General features: G+C 41.4%; 1 protein-coding gene across 3 annotated transcripts in view; it reads left to right on the forward strand.

Moving 5' to 3' along the window:
- ST6GALNAC2 (ST6 N-acetylgalactosaminide alpha-2,6-sialyltransferase 2) overlaps positions 1–19,032 on the forward strand; it is a 51,940-nt gene extending 32,908 nt beyond the window's left edge. For 2 of the 3 annotated variants that reach the window (XM_042453957.1, XM_042453958.1), the window contains exons 2-10: positions 1,188–1,280; positions 2,684–2,753; positions 6,913–7,087; positions 11,440–11,605; positions 11,826–11,964; positions 12,902–13,005; positions 16,011–16,094; positions 16,739–16,838; positions 18,038–19,032. In XM_042453957.1, the coding sequence (XP_042309891.1) occupies positions 1,188–1,280; positions 2,684–2,753; positions 6,913–7,087; positions 11,440–11,605; positions 11,826–11,964; positions 12,902–13,005; positions 16,011–16,094; positions 16,739–16,838; positions 18,038–18,205 (1,099 nt within the window). In that variant the 3' untranslated portion in view covers positions 18,206–19,032. The remainder of the gene's footprint in view (positions 1–1,187; positions 1,281–2,683; positions 2,754–6,912; positions 7,088–11,439; positions 11,606–11,825; positions 11,965–12,901; positions 13,006–16,010; positions 16,095–16,738; positions 16,839–18,037) is intronic. The other variant, XM_042453959.1, reaches the window with a different exon arrangement.
- Positions 19,033–21,749: the final 2,717 nt, after the last annotated feature.

Here is a 21,749-nt window from a genome sequence, read left to right on the forward strand (position 1 = left end):
ACAAGGGGAATTGGAAGTATAATCCAATGGCAATCTGAACACAATCATGGGGTTTAACGTTATTGTGTGATAACCCACTACACACAAATTCGGGCAATAGCATGCTATTTTTGGGCAATGGGGAGTCAGTTCGAATGCAATGCGTATTCACATAATTGCGCGAAACTAGCAACTTTAAGTGAATGCGTTCTGGCCCCACTTTCTTTTCATTCGAATTTAAGAGAAATTCCTCCCATTTGATAAACTCCCAAGCCTCAGAAGAAGGTAAAGACAAGCCCCCTCTGAACAAGTCTGGCCAAGAAAACCCAGTGATAGGTTTGCCTTAGGGTGGTAATAAATTAGAAATGACTTGAAGGCACACGGCAACAACAAGTTATCAAACAGTTCTATGGCAACATATAGACTGAGAAATTTATTATGGCATAGAGTTTTGTGAACTAAAGCCCACTTCATCACACTGAGGGGGTTAATCAGATGATAAAAATAAGCCAGGTAGAATTTGGGTTGCATTTTTGTTGTTCATATGCATTTTGAAGGAAGGGGGGGGGGGAAGCTGCCAACAAAACCACTTAACCAGGGATAATTGATGTTGGGGGGCATCTAAGTTTTTCTAAAATATTTGCATAGTTGGCTGTGTGAATAACTGATGTGAATAGACCCAGGATAAACCAAGATAAAACTCTGCATGTCTTGAATGTGCTTCGAATACATTCACATCATCAACTCCATCTTTATTCAAGTGCTGACATGTGTGAGCAACAGAACTTCCAGAGATGCACATAGATGTGGTTCTATAGTGTGAATAACAAACCCGGAATGTGTAAGTGAAATTATTCCCATTGTTGCACTAAAAAAAATAGTGTGTGAATGATTAATCCCTCAGTGAATTTTTTCCCCTGTATTATATGGCTTGGGGGCAGGGGGTCTGCAAATAGTGAGATCATGTGGAAATGAAATGAAACAGGCTTTCTCCCTGGAAATGTCAAACATTAGACTTCTCTGATCCAAAGTAGAAGAGCTGGTAAGCACTGAGGTTTGTGTATCTCTTTCTCGCATTGCATCCTATGCAGGGGCTACAGCTATATCCCCTGGTTATACAAAAAGAAAAAAAAAGCCTGAAATTATATTGGGACCATGCATGTTACCTTCTCCACATAAAGAGTCTCTACTTGCTTTCTGTGTTTTAGACTGCTACAGCAGGAGACGCTACAGCTGGCACAAGCAGAATTGCCCCGTGATGTCAGGAGCCATGACCTGACTGGAGACAGTATCATGAAGAGGTGGGTAAGATCAGAAATTGGATTAGATCCTTCTTTAATGAAACATGCTTCTGTTTTGATCAAATTGCTTTCTGAAGCAGTGGTTTACTCCAAAGAAATGGCAATGCTGAAATAGTAGATGCTTGCACCCCAAAATTTGGCTTCTAGACCAAAGGTGGAAGGCATGCAGCCCTCCAGGTGCTGCACTGCCTGTCCCAGCCTGAAATCTTCATAGCCAAGTGTGAAGAATGCTGGGCATTGCAGTACCACAACATCTAAAGGGCCGTATGATTCCCATCCCTTCTTGAAGCCTTGCTGCTCTGTCAGAGCTGTGTTTGCCCACTTTCCTTTTGCCAAATATTTCAAACTGTACTCCAAATTTTATGTTTCATTCCACCCTCACATTATCATTGGAGATTATCTGATAGGGAACGGGAGCATCGTTATCCCAGCCGTGACAGCGATTCCACGAAAGACATTCACATATTCATGCTGATCTTGTCATTAAACTGTCAGTGACGTGGAATTGCATTAACACATTCTTCTGTTAATACAAAATGAAGGGCAAGGACCAAAGAATTCCACTTCAGTGATGAGACAATGACAGGATAAGTGTGATGTCATATGAAAGTCTTTCACTTGATTGCGGTCAATCACTGATTAATGACTGGACACTGACAGGATAAGTGTGACATCATGTGAAAATCTTTTCATGTTCGCGCTATAAGGACGGCAAAAGGAGTCCCATCCCCTGCCTGATAATCTCCTTGTGTCTTAGTTTCTTGGAGAGGTTTTTCAGATCTCACTCTCTGGTTGCCTCCTTTGCGATTCAGTTAACTGCCATTTTCTTTGGACCTTGTTCTCCCTTTTTACATATTTTTGTTTCTTAGTCCATTATTCATTATTCACTCTTACTTCATCTTTCCTGACTCTTTGCTCCCTCTTCCTTTTTATCCTAGTATCCTGTCATTACTTTCCAATCTGTATCTTGTCCCAAGCAAATGTCTAATCCAAGCCAGAGTGACAACTGTTCCTTTTCTCACAGAAGCAGGTCTGCAAAAATATTTAGTTTCCCAAGCAACTGAACACACCTGTTTCAGTCAGTCAGTTTCACAGACTTCACAAGTGCAATGCAATCATGTGTTGGTACATACTAGTGTTGTTTGACACTTTACTAAATACAAAACCTTGTAGGCTAAATGGTGATGCGATTGAACCAGTATGACAGATTCAGATAACCATCTGTAACTGCCATCTGGTTCTGGAAGAGTCTAGGTTCTCAGACCTAGATCTTGTTTGCTTCCTGAAATTCTGTTTGGAAATTTAGCAGGACTTTCTTCAGAAAGGGCGCTTGGCACACTGAAGAGTCTCAATGTGCAAATCTTTGAGAGTGAATTCTAACTCCCTTTTCTTGTTGTTTGCAGACGTTGTTCTAAGGGAAGCCAAATCAATGATTCATCTAAGGGAGAAAGCCTTTGTCATTCTAGGGAGAAGGTAATATGCACATCCTTCATTTGTTTCCTTCTGTTTTGTCCCTATTTTGTCCCAAAGCAGTCTAGCATTAACTGTTAAACAAACCAAAAATGGGCAGTTTCTGGCCCACTTAATATTATTGGATTGCATCTCCCAACATCCCTCACTGCTGGTTATGCTGGCTAGGACTGGTGCGTGTTGTAGTCCAACAATATCAAAAGGGCTGCACAATTTCCATCCTGGCCCTAGATCCAGCTGTTAGTCCCAAAGAGAGTTGACCCTTTCAAATAGTGGCAAATTGATAAGTCAATGTTAATGCATGTTCCACTGATTCAACTCTTTTTGGGACTAACAAATTGAATTTAGGCCAGGTGTGTGAAGTGGGCAGTCCTCCAGATGTTATTCAACTGCAGCTCCCAGCAGCCTCAGCCAGCATAGTTAATGGTGAGGGAATTGGGGAGCTGCCTCGTAACAACACATGTAGGGTTGTACAACTGGTGAAAAATGTTAAGAGTTGTCTGCCTATGATATAGAGTTTTTTTTGTTTTTGTTTTTTGCTTCAGGATGCCTTTCTTATTTTATTTGAGGCCTTCCCTCAAAAACTGCAAGAATTAAAACTGTTCCTACCAACACTTTTTATTTTAAAAATAGCAGGAGATGAGAAACTATAAGAAACGGTGGACGAGCCCAGACTTCAAAGCTAGCTAGTACACCTGTAGTTTTTATAGAACCAAGATCTTTGGTTTCTCCTGTCAGTTCTGGGAATCTACAAGGAAAATGCAATTGGCAAAACAATGTTGGACAAGCTGGTGGAATGCTTATTTTATACGATTTAGAAATCTATACGCTGCCTTGCCAGAACAAAGCTCTCTCAAGGCAGCTCATACATATGATTAAAGCTATATTTTGCAATATAAAATAAAGCAATTACATTGCTAAAAATACAAACAATATGTCAAAACCCTAGTCTGCCATAGTTAGGATTGAAACAAAACAAGGTTTTAAGGCTTGTTTGTTTGTTTTAAAACCTAACAAATCTGGAACCAAACGTGCTTCATTTGGAATATAAATAAATATTTGTCTGATGTCTGTGGCATCAAGTTGGCAGATAAACCTACCTCCGAATATACCTAGATTGCCTCTGTTGTTCAGATGCATTAGATGTCCTTGTTAAAATCCAATTGCTATCCATATTTGACTTTAAAAATAGGTGTTTGGCTCCCAAAATTAGAATTTAAATTTTGGCATTTAAAGCATTGGTCAAAGGACAAATGCTATCTGTACATTCTATATGATTCCGCTTTTGACGTCAATGGAATCTGTACAGCAGCTTTTTAATAATGCGCAGAATATTTACATAGCCAGTGAAAATGCATCCAGCATATGAGGCTATGCTGTTATCTAGCCTATGACTTAAAACTGTAGTGTTCATAGAAGTAAATTTAGAATGAGTAGACTCACTGAATTAATGAGAACATGATAAGTCAAAAGCTATGAAAGCTCCATTGAGACGATGAGTGTACTCTTGCTGAAACTAACAATTGGATAGAAACCGTTGCAAGAATAAATTTAACCTTTTAAACCTGTTTTAACTTGTTAATGCCTTCAATATGTTTTTAGTATATTTAAATTATTTTTATTATTTTAAATTATTGTAATCTGTTTCTATTGGTTTTACTTGTACCACCATCCTGAGATCTCATGAAACAAGTTGGGATATACATACAGTTTGCCCTTCATATCCACGAATTCTGCATCCATGGATCCAACAATCCACAGCTTGGAGAAAAAAATTTAATCCAAAATGCAAACCTTTATTTTCCTTTTTTTAAAATAAGGAACATAATTTTACTGCCTCATTGTATATAATGGGGCTTGAGCATCCATGGATTTTGGTATCCATGGAGGCTCCTGAAGCCAAACCACAACAGATACCAAGGATGAATTGGGTATCATCCTTGTATTTTCACAAATGAATAAATGACCAAACAATTTGCTGCTGTGCCATGATACCTCCCTTTACCTGCCTTAGCTCTTGGTCCCCACTGCTGTCTGCTTCCCTGAATACAACTCCATTTTGGTCTTGTCCCATCACCAGACAAGGTCAGACTGAGTATTGGCACAAAGCCTCCGTTTTGGGGCCATTAAAATGATCCTCCTCCTAAGGCTATTGCTCTGGGATTCAGCAGGCATAGTCAAATCACAAGCCTTTAAACATTGTTGTACTGCAACTCCCAACATTCCTCATTGTTGGCCGGGGCTGATGGAGGCTACAATCCAGCAACATCTGGAGGGCCGCATTTTGTCTACCTTGATACAGGCATAAATAACATAAGCCACAGGGGAGGAAATACACTTGGCTCTCCACATTTGCGGATTTGACTTTTGCGGATTTGATTAATATGCTCTCTTTAGGAATCTCTAGGTTCTCCATAGAAATTCTGCTGGAAGCTGACCATAAGAGTTGCACTGGAGGACCTAAAGATTCCTAGAGAAAACACTCCTCTAGGGATTTCTAGGTCCTGCAACATGATTCTGTAGTCAAATTCTGGCAGATGTTGACCACAGAATTTTGCTGGAGAACCTAGAAATTCCTAGAGAGGTGTTTTCTCAGGTTAAAAAAGTACTGTTTATTTATTTGAATTTTTTTCACTTTCACAGGGGTCCTGTGCCCCTAACCCCAGAGAATGTGGAGGGACAAGTGTATATCCAAACTGCTCTGCCTATATTAAAAGAAGGTTTGGGACACTTGTTTACTTCTGGGTTGTATCACTCTTACTTGTGAATTAATTGAACAATGGACCTTCTGTATAGTTAATATGGCTTAGACCCAAAGCTGCTCTTCAGTACAGGTTTTAGTGTAAACTAGACTCCAATAGCTATTTCTAATTTAAAAACAAAGCAAAGGTGCATTGCACAGAGATTAAGTGTGCTGATTCATTGCACAGAACAGTCCCAATTCAAACAGGGATTATTCAGGTCTCCTGTGCTTTTTCATCCTATATCCAACAATTATTATTATTATTATTATTATTATTAAAATTTATTTATAGAGCACTGTAAAGTTTGCACTGCGCTTTACATAGCAAGGATCAAATAAAATGGGGGGGGGGGGATAAAAACCTGCCAAACGGTGTACAATCTAAAACAACTATTACTTCTGCCTCCTGCAATCATCATGATTATCCTGCCTTTTCCTCTCATCTGGGACACAAGGCAGCATACAAAGTTAAAACAGATACAGCTAAAAAGAAAATGACATCATACAAAAGTTTAAAATATAATTAAATTTTCAATAAATCTAAAACCAGTTGAAAAGAAACCGTCAAACATCAAAATTAAAACAAGAATAAACAACACAGTGCATGAAAGGCCATTTCCCCCTGAGCAGTTAGCCCTCATAGGCCTGTCAAAACAAAAAGGTCTTCAGCTGCCTAAAAAGGGTAGCAAGGAAGGCACCAGTCTAACCTCTTTATGGAGGGAGTTCCAGAGCCTGGGGGCAGCCACTAAGAAGGCCCTCCCCTCTGCTCCCACAAGGTCTGCCTGTGAAGCTGGTTAGAGAGCAAGAAGGGTCTCTCCAGAAGATCACAAAACATGGACTGGGGGATCTGAAGATGTAGTCCTTCAAACAGCCTGGACATGAGCCACTTGGAAAAAGTTTCGGGGGGCATGGGGGTAGGGTGGAACTACAGCTGTCTGAATCCCTGGGGATAAAGAAATTAACTTTATCCAAGCTCTTGATCATACACAAGAGTTAGCAAAGGTGCACATGCCAAACAAAAGACAGCTGCGCCAAGTCCTGCCCAATATTGCTCTCCCTCCTTTTTCCATATCACAATTTCTTGCCCTTTCAGCGTGTGCTGTTGTTGCTACTGATATTGGGCACTGTCATCTGGTACTAACCAGAGATGTCTTTCAAGTCTGGCTCCTTCACGTTTGTATATGGAGCTTGATCACAGAATTTGAGTTTTTCTCTTGTGGCGAAATGAGATAGATTTATATTGCTACAACCTGTAATTCCTGACGATATGATTTTGAGACCTACTGTGGCAGATCTCTTGTGCTGGTTGATAATACTTTGCTGGTCTTCTAGGTGACCTGTAAGCAAACATTCCAAGGAAATATGGATTGATTGTAATATTGACTGCATTAGAATTTACTCACTCTTAGCCTCTCTCAGTCCAGTTTGTGCCCCTGGTCATTGAAGTCAAAAGTGAAGAGTGATCCCACGTTGGGAAGGCAATTTGATTTTGATGGTCCTGTGCTGATGTGGAGTCATCACTTCACCGCAGAGGCGTGGGACAGGCTGAAGGAACGCAGGGTCCCCTATGGCTGGCATGGCTTGCCATATGCAGGTAACCAGTTGGGAGAGAATGATATGGGTCTGTGTTGGTGGACAGCACAGAGTGTAGGCTTATGTTGGATGCTTGACCTCAGTGTTTTAGGTCTCACTTTGGTCTGCTTCAGAAAACATAGATGACAAGGAGCACATGTAACAGGGAAAGAAGAGCGTGAGATAACTACTGCTGCAGGACACAGTTTAGTAGAGTTACTTTTTTAGGCTATAATGCCCCAAATCCCTCAGCAGCTAAGGTGCTGGGGCAGGAATATGTAAGAGGACTGTGGTTGACAACAGAAGGTGATAATGAAAAGTGAATGCTAGGAGTTGTTGTCCAAAAAAGGAACTTGCCCAAGCACTGTCACTGGGAACTGCAATATTTGTAATGACCAGAGACCCATGTCCTTGATTTCCAGCCCTTGCCAGATAGTTAAACTACCCTGATTTCTGTCTAAAACAAAAAGGTATACTACTATCTAGAATTGGAACGTGCCCCACCCCTTTAAGGGATTTTGGCACAAGTATCATCAGTACATTTCTGTCCTCATTTTAGGATGATGGCAAGCATTTTTGTGGGTGTACGAGTGGGCAGTTGATAACTGTGAAGCAAATGGGGTTAAATGGCTTGACAAATGAATACTGGAAGAGAAGGAAAAGATAGGAATGTTGTCTGTATCTATCTTCTGAAAGAAGCCAGACTCTAATATTATTATTATTTAAAACACTGATTTCTTAATACATTTGGTGTTTGCAAGTGACATCATATTTCTCGTGGTTTCCCCACAAGCTGTGGTTTCTTTTTAAAGGTCTTTAAAGATTTCTTTAAAGATCTAGTGGGAGAGGAAGTTGTTACAAGTGCTATCATGAACATCTTGTGACATTTGCCTGACTGAAAGGTCCCAGTGTCTTCGAAATGATGAACAGCCTGCTCCATTGTTGCTGCCGGTCATTGGCTTCTGGGAATTATCTCACTTCCTACCCCATGCCCATTCTTCTTAGCTTGCCAAACTCATTGTCTGCCCTGAATCTCTCTACTGTGACCAGAGGAGGGACAACCCTCAAATAGAAGGAGAAGTGAAGCAGTGTGGGCTGAGCTGGCTGCTGAGAGTTTTTGTTTTGGACAGATACTGCCAAAAGACCTTTTAGAGTAGACAGTTGCCACTTCAGTTTGGGAGCAAGAGGAGCCAGCTCAAAGAGAGAGAAGGAAGAAAAAGCAGGCATTGGGCAAATCACATGCTCTCAGCCTCAGAGGAAGGCAATGGCAAGCCGCTTCCAAACAAATCTTGCCAAGAAAACTCCATGTTAGGTTTGTCACCATATGTCAGAAACAACTTCAAGGCATGTAACAACAACAAAAACGACAGATCTCCCCCTCCCCCTTTGCAGGACTCCTAGTACAAAAATAATTATTAAAAATATATACAAATAAACACTTTAGAAGCAAGCCTGAAAGCATTAGTCAACATTCTTGATGGATTCTTCAGGGGTTGTGATTCAGGTGTTAAACAAAACAAGCCCCCCCCCCCTCTTCCAGTGAAAGGCTGCACAGAGTTGGTGCTGGAAAAACAAATTAGAAGTACCTTTACTTTATTTAGCAGAAATATTACTGCATCTTTGTTATGTGCACTCAACATGTGTTGAGTCTATTGAGTTCATAGATAGACTCATGGATATTTCATAGGTCTGTAGAACTGAAAGAAAGCAAGTTTATAAAGTTCAGTTTCCTGATGCAGTGCAGGATCATGCTCTCTTCATAATGCTCACTCATGCCAGCAAACTTTGATAGCTGTGTCAGAGGCAATGCTCTAGGACTCCTACTCCCATATAAGTGGCTGATGTTATCAAGTTTCTCAAATTCAGATAATTAAGTATAGTGCTGTATGCACCATTCAGTAGCACTTAGGAAAGTCTTCTTAGCACACATGCAGTTGCTCTGTCTCATATGTACACATGCTTTTAGTGTGTGTCTGGTTGTGCATGAACTGTCCAGTCCCATTCTCTCTCTCTCTCTCTCTCTCTCTCACACACACACAGTATTCTCTTTTATCCCTATAGGTAACATATTCTGTGTGTTTTGCACATGTCTCTCCATGCACCAACACCTTCTTTATTTTTGTCAATATTTCTCTCCCATCTAAAGCACAAGCGGGCAATGTTTTTTTGCCCTAGACCAAAATTGAATTTGGGAAATGTCTGGGAGGGTACATTCTAGCAGTAGCAAGAGCTAAGGGTATGAGATGGGCAAAGAACAGAGTAGGCAAGGGCAAAGCAAGCCAAACAGAGAGAAAAAGAAATTCTTAACCAATTTAGATATTCCCACCCAAAACTCAGCTTAATTCTGTGCATCACTTGAATAACAGCTGTCAGGCTTGGGAGAGATGGCTCAGTTCTGTACATGTCTGCTAATAAGTGTGAATGTCTGGTTCTTCATAATGTAAAGGTATTTAAGGAGCAGCATAAAATACACCTTAAGTGCCTTTGAAAACCCTCTTCTTATCTCCACACATTAATGTGAGATCAACAGTGGGCTCCCTTGCATTTTTGAAAAAAAGCTTTCTTTAGCTCTGAAGAGGGAAACCCCAGCACTTATTCTTGATCTTTGATTAGAGATACACAGTGCTGGAGGAAGAAAGTGGGAGTACTGCTGAAGAAGCTCAGGGTTGGATGGGGAACCCCTGCAAATCAAAAAGTCACCTTCTCCCAAAGGTGTAGTAAAAATCAGAAGTTCAAATCATGTCAGGGACCTAAGAACTGGGCAACTGCAAGTTGTTCTTCATCAAGGAAACCTTGAACTTGTGTTTCTAGAATAGCAACCTATCCCACCCCTTGAGAGTAAACAAATGTTTAAAAGCAGCTTGCGATGTAGTTTAGGGTTCTGTTGTTCAACGAAAAATAGAAGTCAGGAGTGACACCATGTCTGCCCAGACTCTCAGGTATTCTACACTGGTTCTCAGGATTCCATATCCTGACTGCTTATAGAGTTGAAGCCTTTGCTGGTGAAATTTATAGCAGTGATTTTAGGATCAAAAAGGAAAAGACACTTTCTGATGTTCTGCACTGGCTACTTAACATATGTGTAAATAAATAATGTCTCCTGGTTTGACCCCCATCCCACCACCACCAAACCCACCTTAACAGCTAGCAGCTACATTGAGCAATGGAGGTCTCATTTAGCTGTCAATCTTGATGCAAGGAGGACAGCATTTACAGTCCCCTTTAATCAGTGAGTAAGACTGCCACAAGACTGTCCTGCTTCTGATCATTGATGTGAGGGAGATGGAAACAACTTATTCCTTGTACCCTGATCAGCAGCAGATTAGACTTCCTTCATTGGCTTTGGCTTTTGGCTGTTAAGGTGGGCTAGGGGGCTATTTATATAGTCTTACTGAATGTAAAGCAGTTAGGGATCTAGGTTATGAATCTGTAACTACAATACTGACTGTCAGTCATTCCCAGTAAAAGTCAGTTGCAGTCCAGAAATAGTTCAGTTTGCTGGAAAAAATTACAGAGAAAAAGAAAAAAGTCATTGTCAGTTCTCTGCTTATTTATTTTATATCCCACCTTTCTCCAAGTATGGGACCCAAAGCTACAATTTAATGTAAACCCAAATGCAGTTAAAACATTGGGTAATACAAAAGTTGAAAAGCAATTAAACAACCAGACAGATTAAAAACAACAATTTAAAACATTTAAAACTGCAATTGAAATATAATAATGATAAGACTTCTATGATTCTATGACTATAGCACACCCCATTTAAAAGGTCTTCTGCAGTAGCCTATTTATAGTGAAAGGCCTGATTAAATAAGAAGGTCTTTGTCTACCAAGATGGCCTTCCTAGCCTCCTGTGAGAGGGAATACCATAGCTTGGAGGCAGCCATTGAGAAGGCGCTCTCCTGTTTCCTCAGCAGTCATAACTGTGGAGGTGGTGGTGGGACTGAGACAAAGCCCTCTCCTGAGGATCACAGATCTCACATTAGGAGCTATGCTCCTTCAAACAGCCATAGTTACACTTCCATTAACCAAATCTTCCTGTCAGAAGTACTGGGTTTCCATATCTTTTTGTAATACCTATGCATAAAGTGAAGAAAAGGAGGCAAGAACCAACCAAGCAACATGCTATTTCAAGTGCATTGCAGTTTGGAAGAGTGTGAAATTCCTGTTCCCCTAAAAACAATGCAGGGGTTGCCGGACAGTGGACCATCTCATCATAATTAACCTGAACATGCCCTTATCCATCCTCTTCTGGGTTTCTTAATGGAAGGGCCATCCCTATTCCCAAGACAGTGGGTTCCCCTGCTAGTTTTATGACCTTTATGTTGCTTGATCCAGTTCTTCTGATTCACATCTACTTCCTTTGATCTGCAGTCATTGCATCCACGGTGCAGCTCCTCAATGACTCTGCCAACAGCAGGCTCTTCAACAAGACCACCTCCCCTGATGGCTGCATTCGCTGTGCTGTGGTTGGAAATGGGGGAATTTTGAATGGATCCCATCAAGGCAAGGAAATAGATGCTCATGACTTTGTCTTCAGGTACAGTAAGGTTGACAATCTGCCTCTGTTGGAAGGGCATCAAACCAAATTTGGGATGGTCATGGAGAGCTGAAAGAATTCCAAGGTGTGGGCACCCCACTCTAAAATGTTCCAGATCAAAAAATTCACAGCTCTGAACCCCAGATCTACTTATTCCTTAGTGATAATGGCCATGTATTCCTCAGAGCCTATGTTCTTTTAATTTTTTTCTTCCATGCAGGCTTAATGGAGCAGTGACCAAGGGCTTTGAGGAAGATGTTGGAACAAAGACTTCTTTCTATGGTTTCACAGTAAACACTATGAAGAACTCCCTTATCGCTTATGCAGAGTATGGCTTCACACAGATCCCAAAGTCCAAGGTAAATGCAGTGGTGTCCTCATGCCTGGTGTCATCCTGTGTGTGTGTGTGTGTGTATGTGTGGTGGGGGGCACTGTTAGGTGGTGGTGGCAGCAATGGCTGCCAAAACGGATCTCTCACCCTTCTCCTTTGACATGGTGGTGGCCTCCTCCTGATGAGGAAGCTGCCATGGCAGCCAAACCTGGAGGTGTGCACTTATTCCTTCACACTCTGCAGTGAGAGGAGGGCCTTCTTCTGACATGTCACCCAGTGTGAGCTGCACCCTCTGACCCCCTAGTCATGTCACTAGGTAAATGCACAGTGGAGCTTCACTGTTAACATATAAGGCTTTTCAATCTGTGGGAAGTATAGGGTGAACCAAGTGATTTATGTTGGCAATGTTTCAACTTCAGTCTTTATGGTCTTCACTAAATGGAGCTCTGGTGCTAGACCTGGAGAAGATCTGCCAGAGACATTGGAAGAGGTGATGGTAGAAAAGGTGTAGTGATGTGTTCTGATACAGACAGAGTGGGTGCCCATTGTTCAAGGAATCCTTTCACATCACTTGAGACCTAGTTACTTTCCTGTCTAATTGTTATCTAATAAGTCATAGATGTTGGTAAGAGTCCATCATGAATACATATAGCAAACTCATTCCAAGAGGAATTGACCCAAAGGTTTCTAGAAACACAAAATGCTTCCTAAGTGGGAAGACCCTCAGAAAAGATGCCAAAGGAGGACTAAGCATCTTCAGTTACCACCACATGAATGCCTCTGTGTGAGGGTGGATCAGAAAAACCAGACAAAGAGAGGAAATGGAATAGAGTATCCTAAAAAGGGGTGTGCCTATCTGGTTGTTGCCAAGAGCTCACCGTGTTGTAAGGTTTTGTTGCAAGCCTTACCTTGTGGATCCTACATTCCTGTTTTGTACTTTGCATTCCATTTCATCTTGGCTGCAGGATATACAGTACATTTTCATTCCCTCGGATGTACGAGATTACTTAATGCTGAAATCTGCCATCCTGGGAATCCCTGTTCCAGAGGGCTATGATAAGGGTGACAAGTAAGTGCCCTCCTTCATCTGCTTCTTTGCCCACCTACTGTTGTTTCAGTCATTGGCCAGAATTCTGTATGGCACAACATAATATAGAGGTTTATCACACTAGCGAGATGCTGTGAGAAAACGGGAGTTAAACGAGATTTAAAGTACATTAAATCTTTAACAAAACTTGCAAATTCAGGGAGTTTATCATACTAGGGGACTGCCGAAGTGAAATAACACTAAGTTAATCCAAACGCAAAGCAGATAAAACCGGCAGCTTTTTTACTTTCAGGTTGTTCCAAAAGTAAAAAACTGCCAGTTTTCTCTGCTTTGCATTTGGATTAACTTTGCATTAATTCACGTTAACTGTGATGTCATGTGATAAACTTTGGGCATTTACGGGGTTTCTTTGCTTTAAATCTTGTTTAACTCCCGTTTTCCCATGGGATCTCACTAGTGTGATAAACTCCATAATAATTCCTGCAGGCAAAACTATGCTAAAGCTGGCCATTGGACATCCTAGGATTTGCCATTGAACTTCTGCAGTGTTCCCTCAAGGTCATTGCATGGCTAGTGGAGAAAAGGAAGCAGGAAGTGGAGAAGCATCTGGCTGTGTCCCTGCTGTCCTGAGTAGATTTCATGTGACTGTAAGGAAGGCAGACTCATCTTTCTTTCCTTTCTTTCCAGCCTCAATGTTTCAGTGTTTCTAGTTCTCTGTGAAATCTTGAGGGTGGCAAGGTAACCCAACAGTAGTAAGATTTCTAAGACCTTCATATAACCAATCCCTGTGCTAAAATTATGGTATTTTCTTCTTCTTCTCTCAATTATAGTGTACCTGGCTTGTTTTACTTTGTTCCCAACAGCTGCAAATAGGCTTCGCCCAGTCCCTCAATCAATAATACTATTGTAGAACTGTATTCCATAAAGCAAATCATACAAAAAAAACTCTTTTTCTTTCCACTGATATGAAAAGCTGATGAAGCTATAGGAGGGCAACCTGGATACACTGGGTGACAACCTGTTGTGTCTCTGTTTTGATGAAAGGCTCCTTAACCCACCAGAAACTTTCGTGTGTAGAAAGGCAGTGGAGGTGATTTTTGCTGATTTCTCTCTTTAAAAGAAAAGTACACTTCTTTTAAAAATAAATAATCTTTTCCATACTAGTAGTTTCACACCTTTTACTCTCCCTCCATTAGAAGACAAATTTGTCTGTGGTATCCTGCTAGTAGCATGTGTAATTTCCCCTTCCACCTGTGTATGTCCTCTTTAAGGTGCTTTTGTATTCTCTTTCTCCCTTTACAGTACCCAAATCACCATCATCTGAATGTACCACATAACCTCTTTAGCTTTGCCTTTAGGAAAGCAGGCAGGATTAGGACATCAGTGGCTCTCTCTGCTGGTACCACATCTGGTTATGAGGCCACAGACAGACACGTCTTTGATCTTTCCTGCTCCTCACAAGGCACAAGATGTCTGTGACTTTATGGCAAATCTGGGGGACGGGTACATGGCTTGGCTTAGTACTAGTCCATAATGCAAAACTACTTTTCTACAATGAGACATATAGAATTGCAGCCAGTGTATGTTAAAGATTACTACTCTACTGCTACTGGAAGTAATAATATGTGACTTATTATAGGGAACACTTTCATTTCTAACACATTACTTCCAAGCTCTGCCTCTTTCTTCAGAAACACCCCATTCCATTTAATTTAAAGTGGTTTCTATTGCAGTATATTTTTTAAAAACTAGGTCATCAATGGGTAGCCATTTTGCTCTGGGAGGCCTTAATAGTGAGTGGTCAAGATTTGCCTACCAGTGGACCAGACAAGGTGATGGAGTGGGGTTTGCGTTGCTTTCCCCAACTTCTTTCTTGTATTGAAATAGGCATTTCTGCACCCACACCCACACATGGAAAAAGGAGAGTTGGCCCTCATTCATCATGTTCTTGCCAGCACAGTTTACTTATGGGGGCTGGTGCATGAGGAGAGCCAGGACTGGCTGCCATCATCCCATAATAATCAAAGGGTGGATCTACACTGTAGAAACAATGCAGTTTGACACTTTAAGTGGTGTAGCTCAATCCTATGGTATCCTGGGAGTTGTAGTTTTATAACTACAAAACTATAAATTTCAGGATTCTGTAATATGGCACCATGGCAGTTAAAGTGCTGTCAAACTGCATTATTTCAACAATGTAGATGCAGTCAAAGTCTGCCAAAAGGCTGATGAGAGTCCATTTTGCATGTGTGGAGGGTGCTGGGGTTGCACCTGGAGGAGGCTCTACTCAATGTAAAGTCGAAGACTTTCATGGCCAGCATCCACTTTTTTGTGGGTTTTTCGGGCTATGTGGCCATGTTCTAGCATGTTCTGCATGTTCTAGCATGTTTCTGACATTTCGCCAGCATCTGTGGCTGGCATCTTCAGATGCCAGCCACAGATGCTGGCGAAACGTCAGAAAGAAACTCTGCTAGATCATGGCCACATAGCCCAAAAAACCCACAAAAAACCATGAGGCTCTATTCACTTGGCATCTCTTTCATCATCAATCTCTGATGGGCTGGCAAAAGTACAATTCTGAGGGCAAGGCACCAATTTTGCTGCAGTTAGGGTGGCTTGAGTCCATATACAGGCCAAAAGTTATCTGATATGGAGAGCTGGCAATTCCTTTCTCCAATTTCCCAGAGATTTATATCATATTTGTGCCCGTTGGCTACAGTTCTTTCTTTCTTTCCTGGAAACTCTTCAGGAACAGGCAGCAGATGGCTTGAGGATTGGCACTGGTCCATAGACAACCAGTTTTGAGCAGCACGGTTCCAGGAGCTCTTGTGTGGATTTTCTGTCCTGGATGGCAAAAGATGATGAGCCTGCCCTGGAAGTTTAGTGTGTGCCATGCAAAATACACACATTTATTTTCTCAGATACCTCAGTGTGTTCAGTTTACTTATTCAGTTTTCTCCCCTGTTGCGGGATCAAATGATTCCTGATACGCTATGAAGCTGTTTTTGTTTGATCTCTTTCTACAGGCCACAAAAATACTTTGGACTTGATGCATCTGCGGGAAAGTTCAAGTTGCTACACCCAGAATTCATGTATTATCTGACAGAAAGGTAACCTCTTTAGCACTTAAACAAAGCCTGTTGTTGACATCCATCAATGATGTGACTCAGTAGCCACATAAGTACTAATTTTATCTTTCATGTTGAGGGGCAGGAATGGGAGGAAGGAAGGACTCATTTCCTATCCTTTGAAATGTGGAAACCCCTTTCATATTCTGTGAGATTTTGTAGAACCAGTACAAATGGGCAAGTAGTCGAGCAGTGCTGTCTTCTCACAAAAGTACGCTACCTTCAAGCACACAGAAGAAAAGCATTTTTGGAAGAAACTCTGCCTCAAAGATTCTCCATATGTAGAGAGCTGGCATATTAAATGAGTAGGCCTAAAGTTATAAGTCTTCTGTTTGTTGAATTTCTTTGGTCCATTTTCTTTCACCTAACTCAGATGGTAAAGAAGTCTGTGAAATCGAAGGCTTTCATGGCCGGCATCCATAGTTTTTTATGGGTTTTTCCAGCTATGTGACCATGTTCTAGAAGAGTTTCTTCCTGACGTTTCACCAGCATCTGTGGTTGGCATCTTCACTCTTCGAGAACATGGCCACATAGCCCAAAAAACCCACAAAAAATTATGTAAAGAAGTCTGTTTTTTTCTGAATAGTCCCTAATGTTCTCTGACAAACTTTCTTTTCCATTTACAGGTTTTTAAAATCAGAAATAATTAACACCCAATATGGGCATCTCTACATGCCCAGCACTGGAGCAATTATGCTTTTAACAGCTCTGCATACTTGTGATCAGGTGAGACCTCTTATAGTGCTGTGTTTCCCAGAAGCTGGATACCTGGCAGCAAAGGGTAGAGATTTGAAACTATTTGAAATGGTGCCATCACACTCTACAAAAAGGAGGTGCTCAATGACCTTCTTTTTCCTTCCTTCCTTCCTCTCCACTTTCCTCCCTCTTCCAGAGGCTGACATCTTGCTAATGACTTACTCAGTATAGGTTACATATGTGTAAGTTTCTTTAAGGTGGGGTGCAGAAGGCTATTCATTTATCCTTACAGTCCATCCACAAACTTCCCACTGCCCAGCAAGCTGGAGAAGTTTTCCAACTGCTGTCACTTAAAGGTAGAGAAGGGAGGGATGGGTAGGCAGTTCAAGACCATGAGGTCTGACTCCTCTGAGCTCCCAGGGAAATAAAGATGTGGATCTACTTTAAAGCAGACACTTTCATTCTCCCCACCCACCCAGTCAAATTTGCTGAGACAATTTCTCTGTGGTCTGAATTTGTTCATTTTTCTTGCCCCTTGTCTTGAGAACTTCTGCCTCAGTAATGGCAAGTTTTCCTGCTGCCTGATGTTGGGGGGAACCACTATCTCTCCCCATCAATGCTTTTGCCATTCACATCTCTGAGACAGGGGGCATGTGGGCTCAGTGGAGAGAAGCCACTAAGCATCTAGGCACAAATGTATTTCTCTGACAGGTTTTTCCTCAGAGCTAGGAATTTCTCCATAGGGAAGGGGGAGAAGGAGTCACACCCTGTAAGACCATTTGTGCCAGATGTCCCAGACCATCCCCATTCATGATGCCTGGCTATTGAATGATGATCCTGAAGCCCAGCCCTTGCACCTTGATAATTATGTGGCATGCAAGGCTCCCTGGAGTAGCAGCAGCAGCAGTAGTATCCAGTCCAGGAGATGGGCCATGACCTAGTCCTACTGAGGTTCTGCTGTCTAAGGCAGATGCCACACACTACACCCAACAAGAGGGCCATGCCAGTCCTTCATCTTATTATGGATGAACTGGACAAGGTGCATTTTGAGCTTCTTGACATGTTCTGTGAATGTTTGTGGCACTGAAGCCTGAGCCACTCTGTCATCTCCTTAGGCATGAAGAGGCTTTGAGTGAGGGGAGCCCATGCAGTGGCGGTAGAAGGGTGAGCACTTGTCCATGTCCTTCTTTTAATTCTTCCTGTGACTTTTGCTTTGCTCACTTCCTTAGGTTAGTGCCTATGGCTTCATCACAGACAATTACAAGACGTTTTCAGATCATTACTATGAACACCAGAAGAAGCCCTTGGTCTTCTATGCCAACCATGATATGCTCTTAGAGGCTGAGCTTTGGAAGAGCCTACACCAGGTTGGCATCATGAAACTTTATCAGCGGTGAAGGCAGTGCATTGTACGGACAAGGAAGGGGTTGGGCAGCTGTGTCAGCAGTCTGGTGGTCCACAGATCTTTTACTTTCACGAGGATCGAGGACAAAACTAATAACCTGCAAGAACTATCAGTACACAAGGAACTACCAACTGATTAATCCATGGGGCTCTTTCACATAGGATTTGGTCAACAGTAATAAATATACCAATCCACACTAGACGAAAAGCCCATCCAGTGTGATTATCCAATGTAGAGAGGAAATACGACAGCATAGCTGCCACAAAATCCAGGACTGGATTGGCAGGAAAATGGACAAAACCATTTGTTAACTACTCTGTTGCTTGTGCACTTTCAGTGATGCCTTCATGAGGCATTCAGTTGCAATTTTGTCTGGACACAAGAAGAATTATGTAAAGTTTTTGTCATTATTCTAGTCTTCTTCATTGAGAAGGCTGATGAAAAACATTGTCAAAAGGGGGCAAAGAGTCTGGAATATACTGTATGATCTCAATGTTTACCCTTGCTGGGGACTACAAAGCTTTGCTCAAAGCTGGCAATAACACAATGGAGCAACCACTGTCTACTCAGACCTACTGTACTCAGAATGGCTCTCTTTTTCAAAACAGCTATCTATGGCAGGCCCCCAGGGGATACAGTGTTATTCCAGGGGGACAAGTTTTGATAGTGTGAGATGGGACAGATGGAAAAGTCATTGTTTTCCAACAAGAATGGTAGATCTTCCATCACCTTTTAAAATGGATTTGCAACTACATCCCCAGTGGTAGTGTGGTAGTGGCTGCTGCGGCAGAAGCTGCTACTAGTAAATCAACAGCTGGTGAAAAAAAGTATTTTTCTTCTTCTTTTTAAAGAAGTCATGCACTCTCTGCACACCTTGTTTACAAAGAGAGGTGCACTTCCAGGAGGCTTTCAAGAGTGCAATTTTGTTTGTAAACAAGGTGCACAGGGAGCAGGGAAAACAGTATTCTCCACTCCACTGTTGTCACCACTGCACAACAAATTCAGGAGTTGGAGCACAGACCTGGGAAGGGGACAAAACCAGTTGGAGGTATGTGTTGCTCACTTCCTTTAAAAAACTGTGATATCTTTGCAGGAGCAAGGCTGCCTGATACCATTTCCATTTGAATGATGGGTGCATGCTCCTTCTCTGTCATCCATTTCATGCTTTCCCTTTGTCTACAGTGGCATACTTGTTTCCTTTCTACACATTTCCTCATCCCACCTCGATATTATAAAGATCTGGATATACCATGTAAAAATGTCTCCATTGCTGATTGAACAGATGAGTTGAACTTATTGGTTAATTTTGATCAAGATTAGCACTGGAATAACAGTCAGCTACTTTTTACATCTTGGAGGAAAAATCCATGTGGTTTATCCATTGCCTCACCCCGAGCATGAGCCTTCCCTTTCCGATAAAGCAAACATGGCAAGTCCTCCTTTACTGTGTGGATGCTCTTCCTCTCTGATACCTAGGGCAGTTACTGTATTGATATGTGGCAGGTAGCCCTGTCCTCAGCAGCGATAAGGAAGCTACTGATGGCCTGATGATTAGCTGCTGCAGGATTGTGTTTATACCCAACTATTAAATAAGAAAATCTATGCCAAGAAAAGTTGAATTCAATATATTTGCATTTCTCTTTGAGAAAACTCAGTGGCTCACAGTAAAGACAGCACTGGAGGCATTGCTTCACAAAGTCAGTGCTTTTAAATGTAAAGTAAATATGAAACATTTAACATAATGTAATAGAGGTAATAAGCGTCTCTTCATGAGTCCATTACTCATGGATAACGCCACATCTTTATGGTGCAGATTTCCTTAGATAGTGTAAAAATGTCCAAGCATGAAAGTTTTTGGAACACCTTAAAGGATGGGGAGGAGGGCATAAAATACTACAGTGTGACAGAATGCAACAGCACTATACACCTATGCAAAATAAAATTTAAGGAAAATTTTTACTGTCCACTGAATTGAACCTAACTTTTTCAGGCCCAGTCAATGTGCCGAAGAAGGCTCCTTGTCTATTAGTGTGAAATGTTTCCATCTGCTACAGAAGGTGGAACTGATTAGGTACCAGCACATCATTTCCCTTCTTCTTTTTTTGGAGACTTAAGAGTTCTTTGTTTGGGCTAGGACGGTGGTATTTTTTCCTTCCTTTTGTATAATTGTATTCCTTCTCAAAAATGAGTGCAAGTCTTGAGACTTTAATGATTAACAGGCTTTATTTTATGGACTAGTCCAATAAAATGTGTTAAGACCTAAGACTTTTGCTGCATCAGACTAACTTGCCTCTTAGCCTCAAGGAGCTCTCCCACCACTGACTAATTTCTTAATTTCAGTGGAGTCATACATTTTTCAAACCTATCTTCCTTGCCGCTGTATTTGCAAGAAACCTGGTATAATAAAGAAAAGAGGCTTGCTTAGCATGCTCCCCCCCCAATACTGCTGCTTTTCCACTTGAAGGAATTTTAATTTTTTTAGTTTTTTGTGGGTTTTTCGGGCTATGTGGCCATGTTCCATAGCCTGAAAAATCCATAAAAAACTATGGATGCCGGCCATGAAAGCCTTCGACTTTACATGGAATTTTTATTTCTCAGGGAGTATTCAGACCCAGGGAGACAGCGTGGTGTAGTGGTTTCAGTGTTGCATTTGGACACTGGGAGACCAGGGTTTGAATCTCCACTTGGCCACGGAAACCAATTGGGTTATCCTGGGCAAGTCACAGTCTCTCACCCTCAGAGGAGGGCAAGGACAAACCCTTGCTGAATAAATTCTGTCAAGAAAAGCCCATGATAATTTGCCTTAGTCACCATATGTCAGAAATGACTTGAAGGCATACATATAAGGCAGGCATATTGTTACAATGTCTAGCTGGAATCTAATTTAAAACTATAGATTGTAAGCTGCTATCATGAATATCAGAGTGTGGGAAGGGAATGAGGATTTGTGCAAATTCAAAACCAGTGGTATTGTTAAGTAGTCTAAACCTTTCCACATACAGAAATGCAGGTTTGCCTTCAGTATACATGAATTACAGTGCTTCAAAACTTAACTCAGCATTCTTTATATGAATGCTAATCAGATTAATTTTACAAAATGTATTTCTGCACTTTGTTCTTATATATCTCAGTGAATGCAATTCATTGATCAACACAGGCTCTTGGGTTTTCATATATTCTTGACATAAATCAGGGATACACTCATATGTATTCACCAACTTCAGATACTCACAATATGTACCTATCAGATGTGTATATTATTAAAACAATAACATGGTTTCTTCTGCCAAGCTTAATCATCTAAGTGTCTCAAACAAAGCAGTGCACGCACACAATAGAATGCCCAGCCACATTGTGTGCTTGTGCCTTCAAGTCACCAGTCAACTTAAACAGACCTATGAATTTTGTTTTTTTAGGCAATGAAAACTCAGAGATGGTTTAATATTGCCCTCCTAAGAACTATAGCTTATATCACCTGCAGCCACCCATCCAAATATTAACCAGGACTAACCCTACATAGCTTCCAAGAGCAGATG

The sequence above is a fragment of the Sceloporus undulatus genome, chromosome 2 (genome assembly GCF_019175285.1).
Source record: "Sceloporus undulatus isolate JIND9_A2432 ecotype Alabama chromosome 2, SceUnd_v1.1, whole genome shotgun sequence".
Taxonomy (NCBI): domain Eukaryota; kingdom Metazoa; phylum Chordata; class Lepidosauria; order Squamata; family Phrynosomatidae; genus Sceloporus; species Sceloporus undulatus.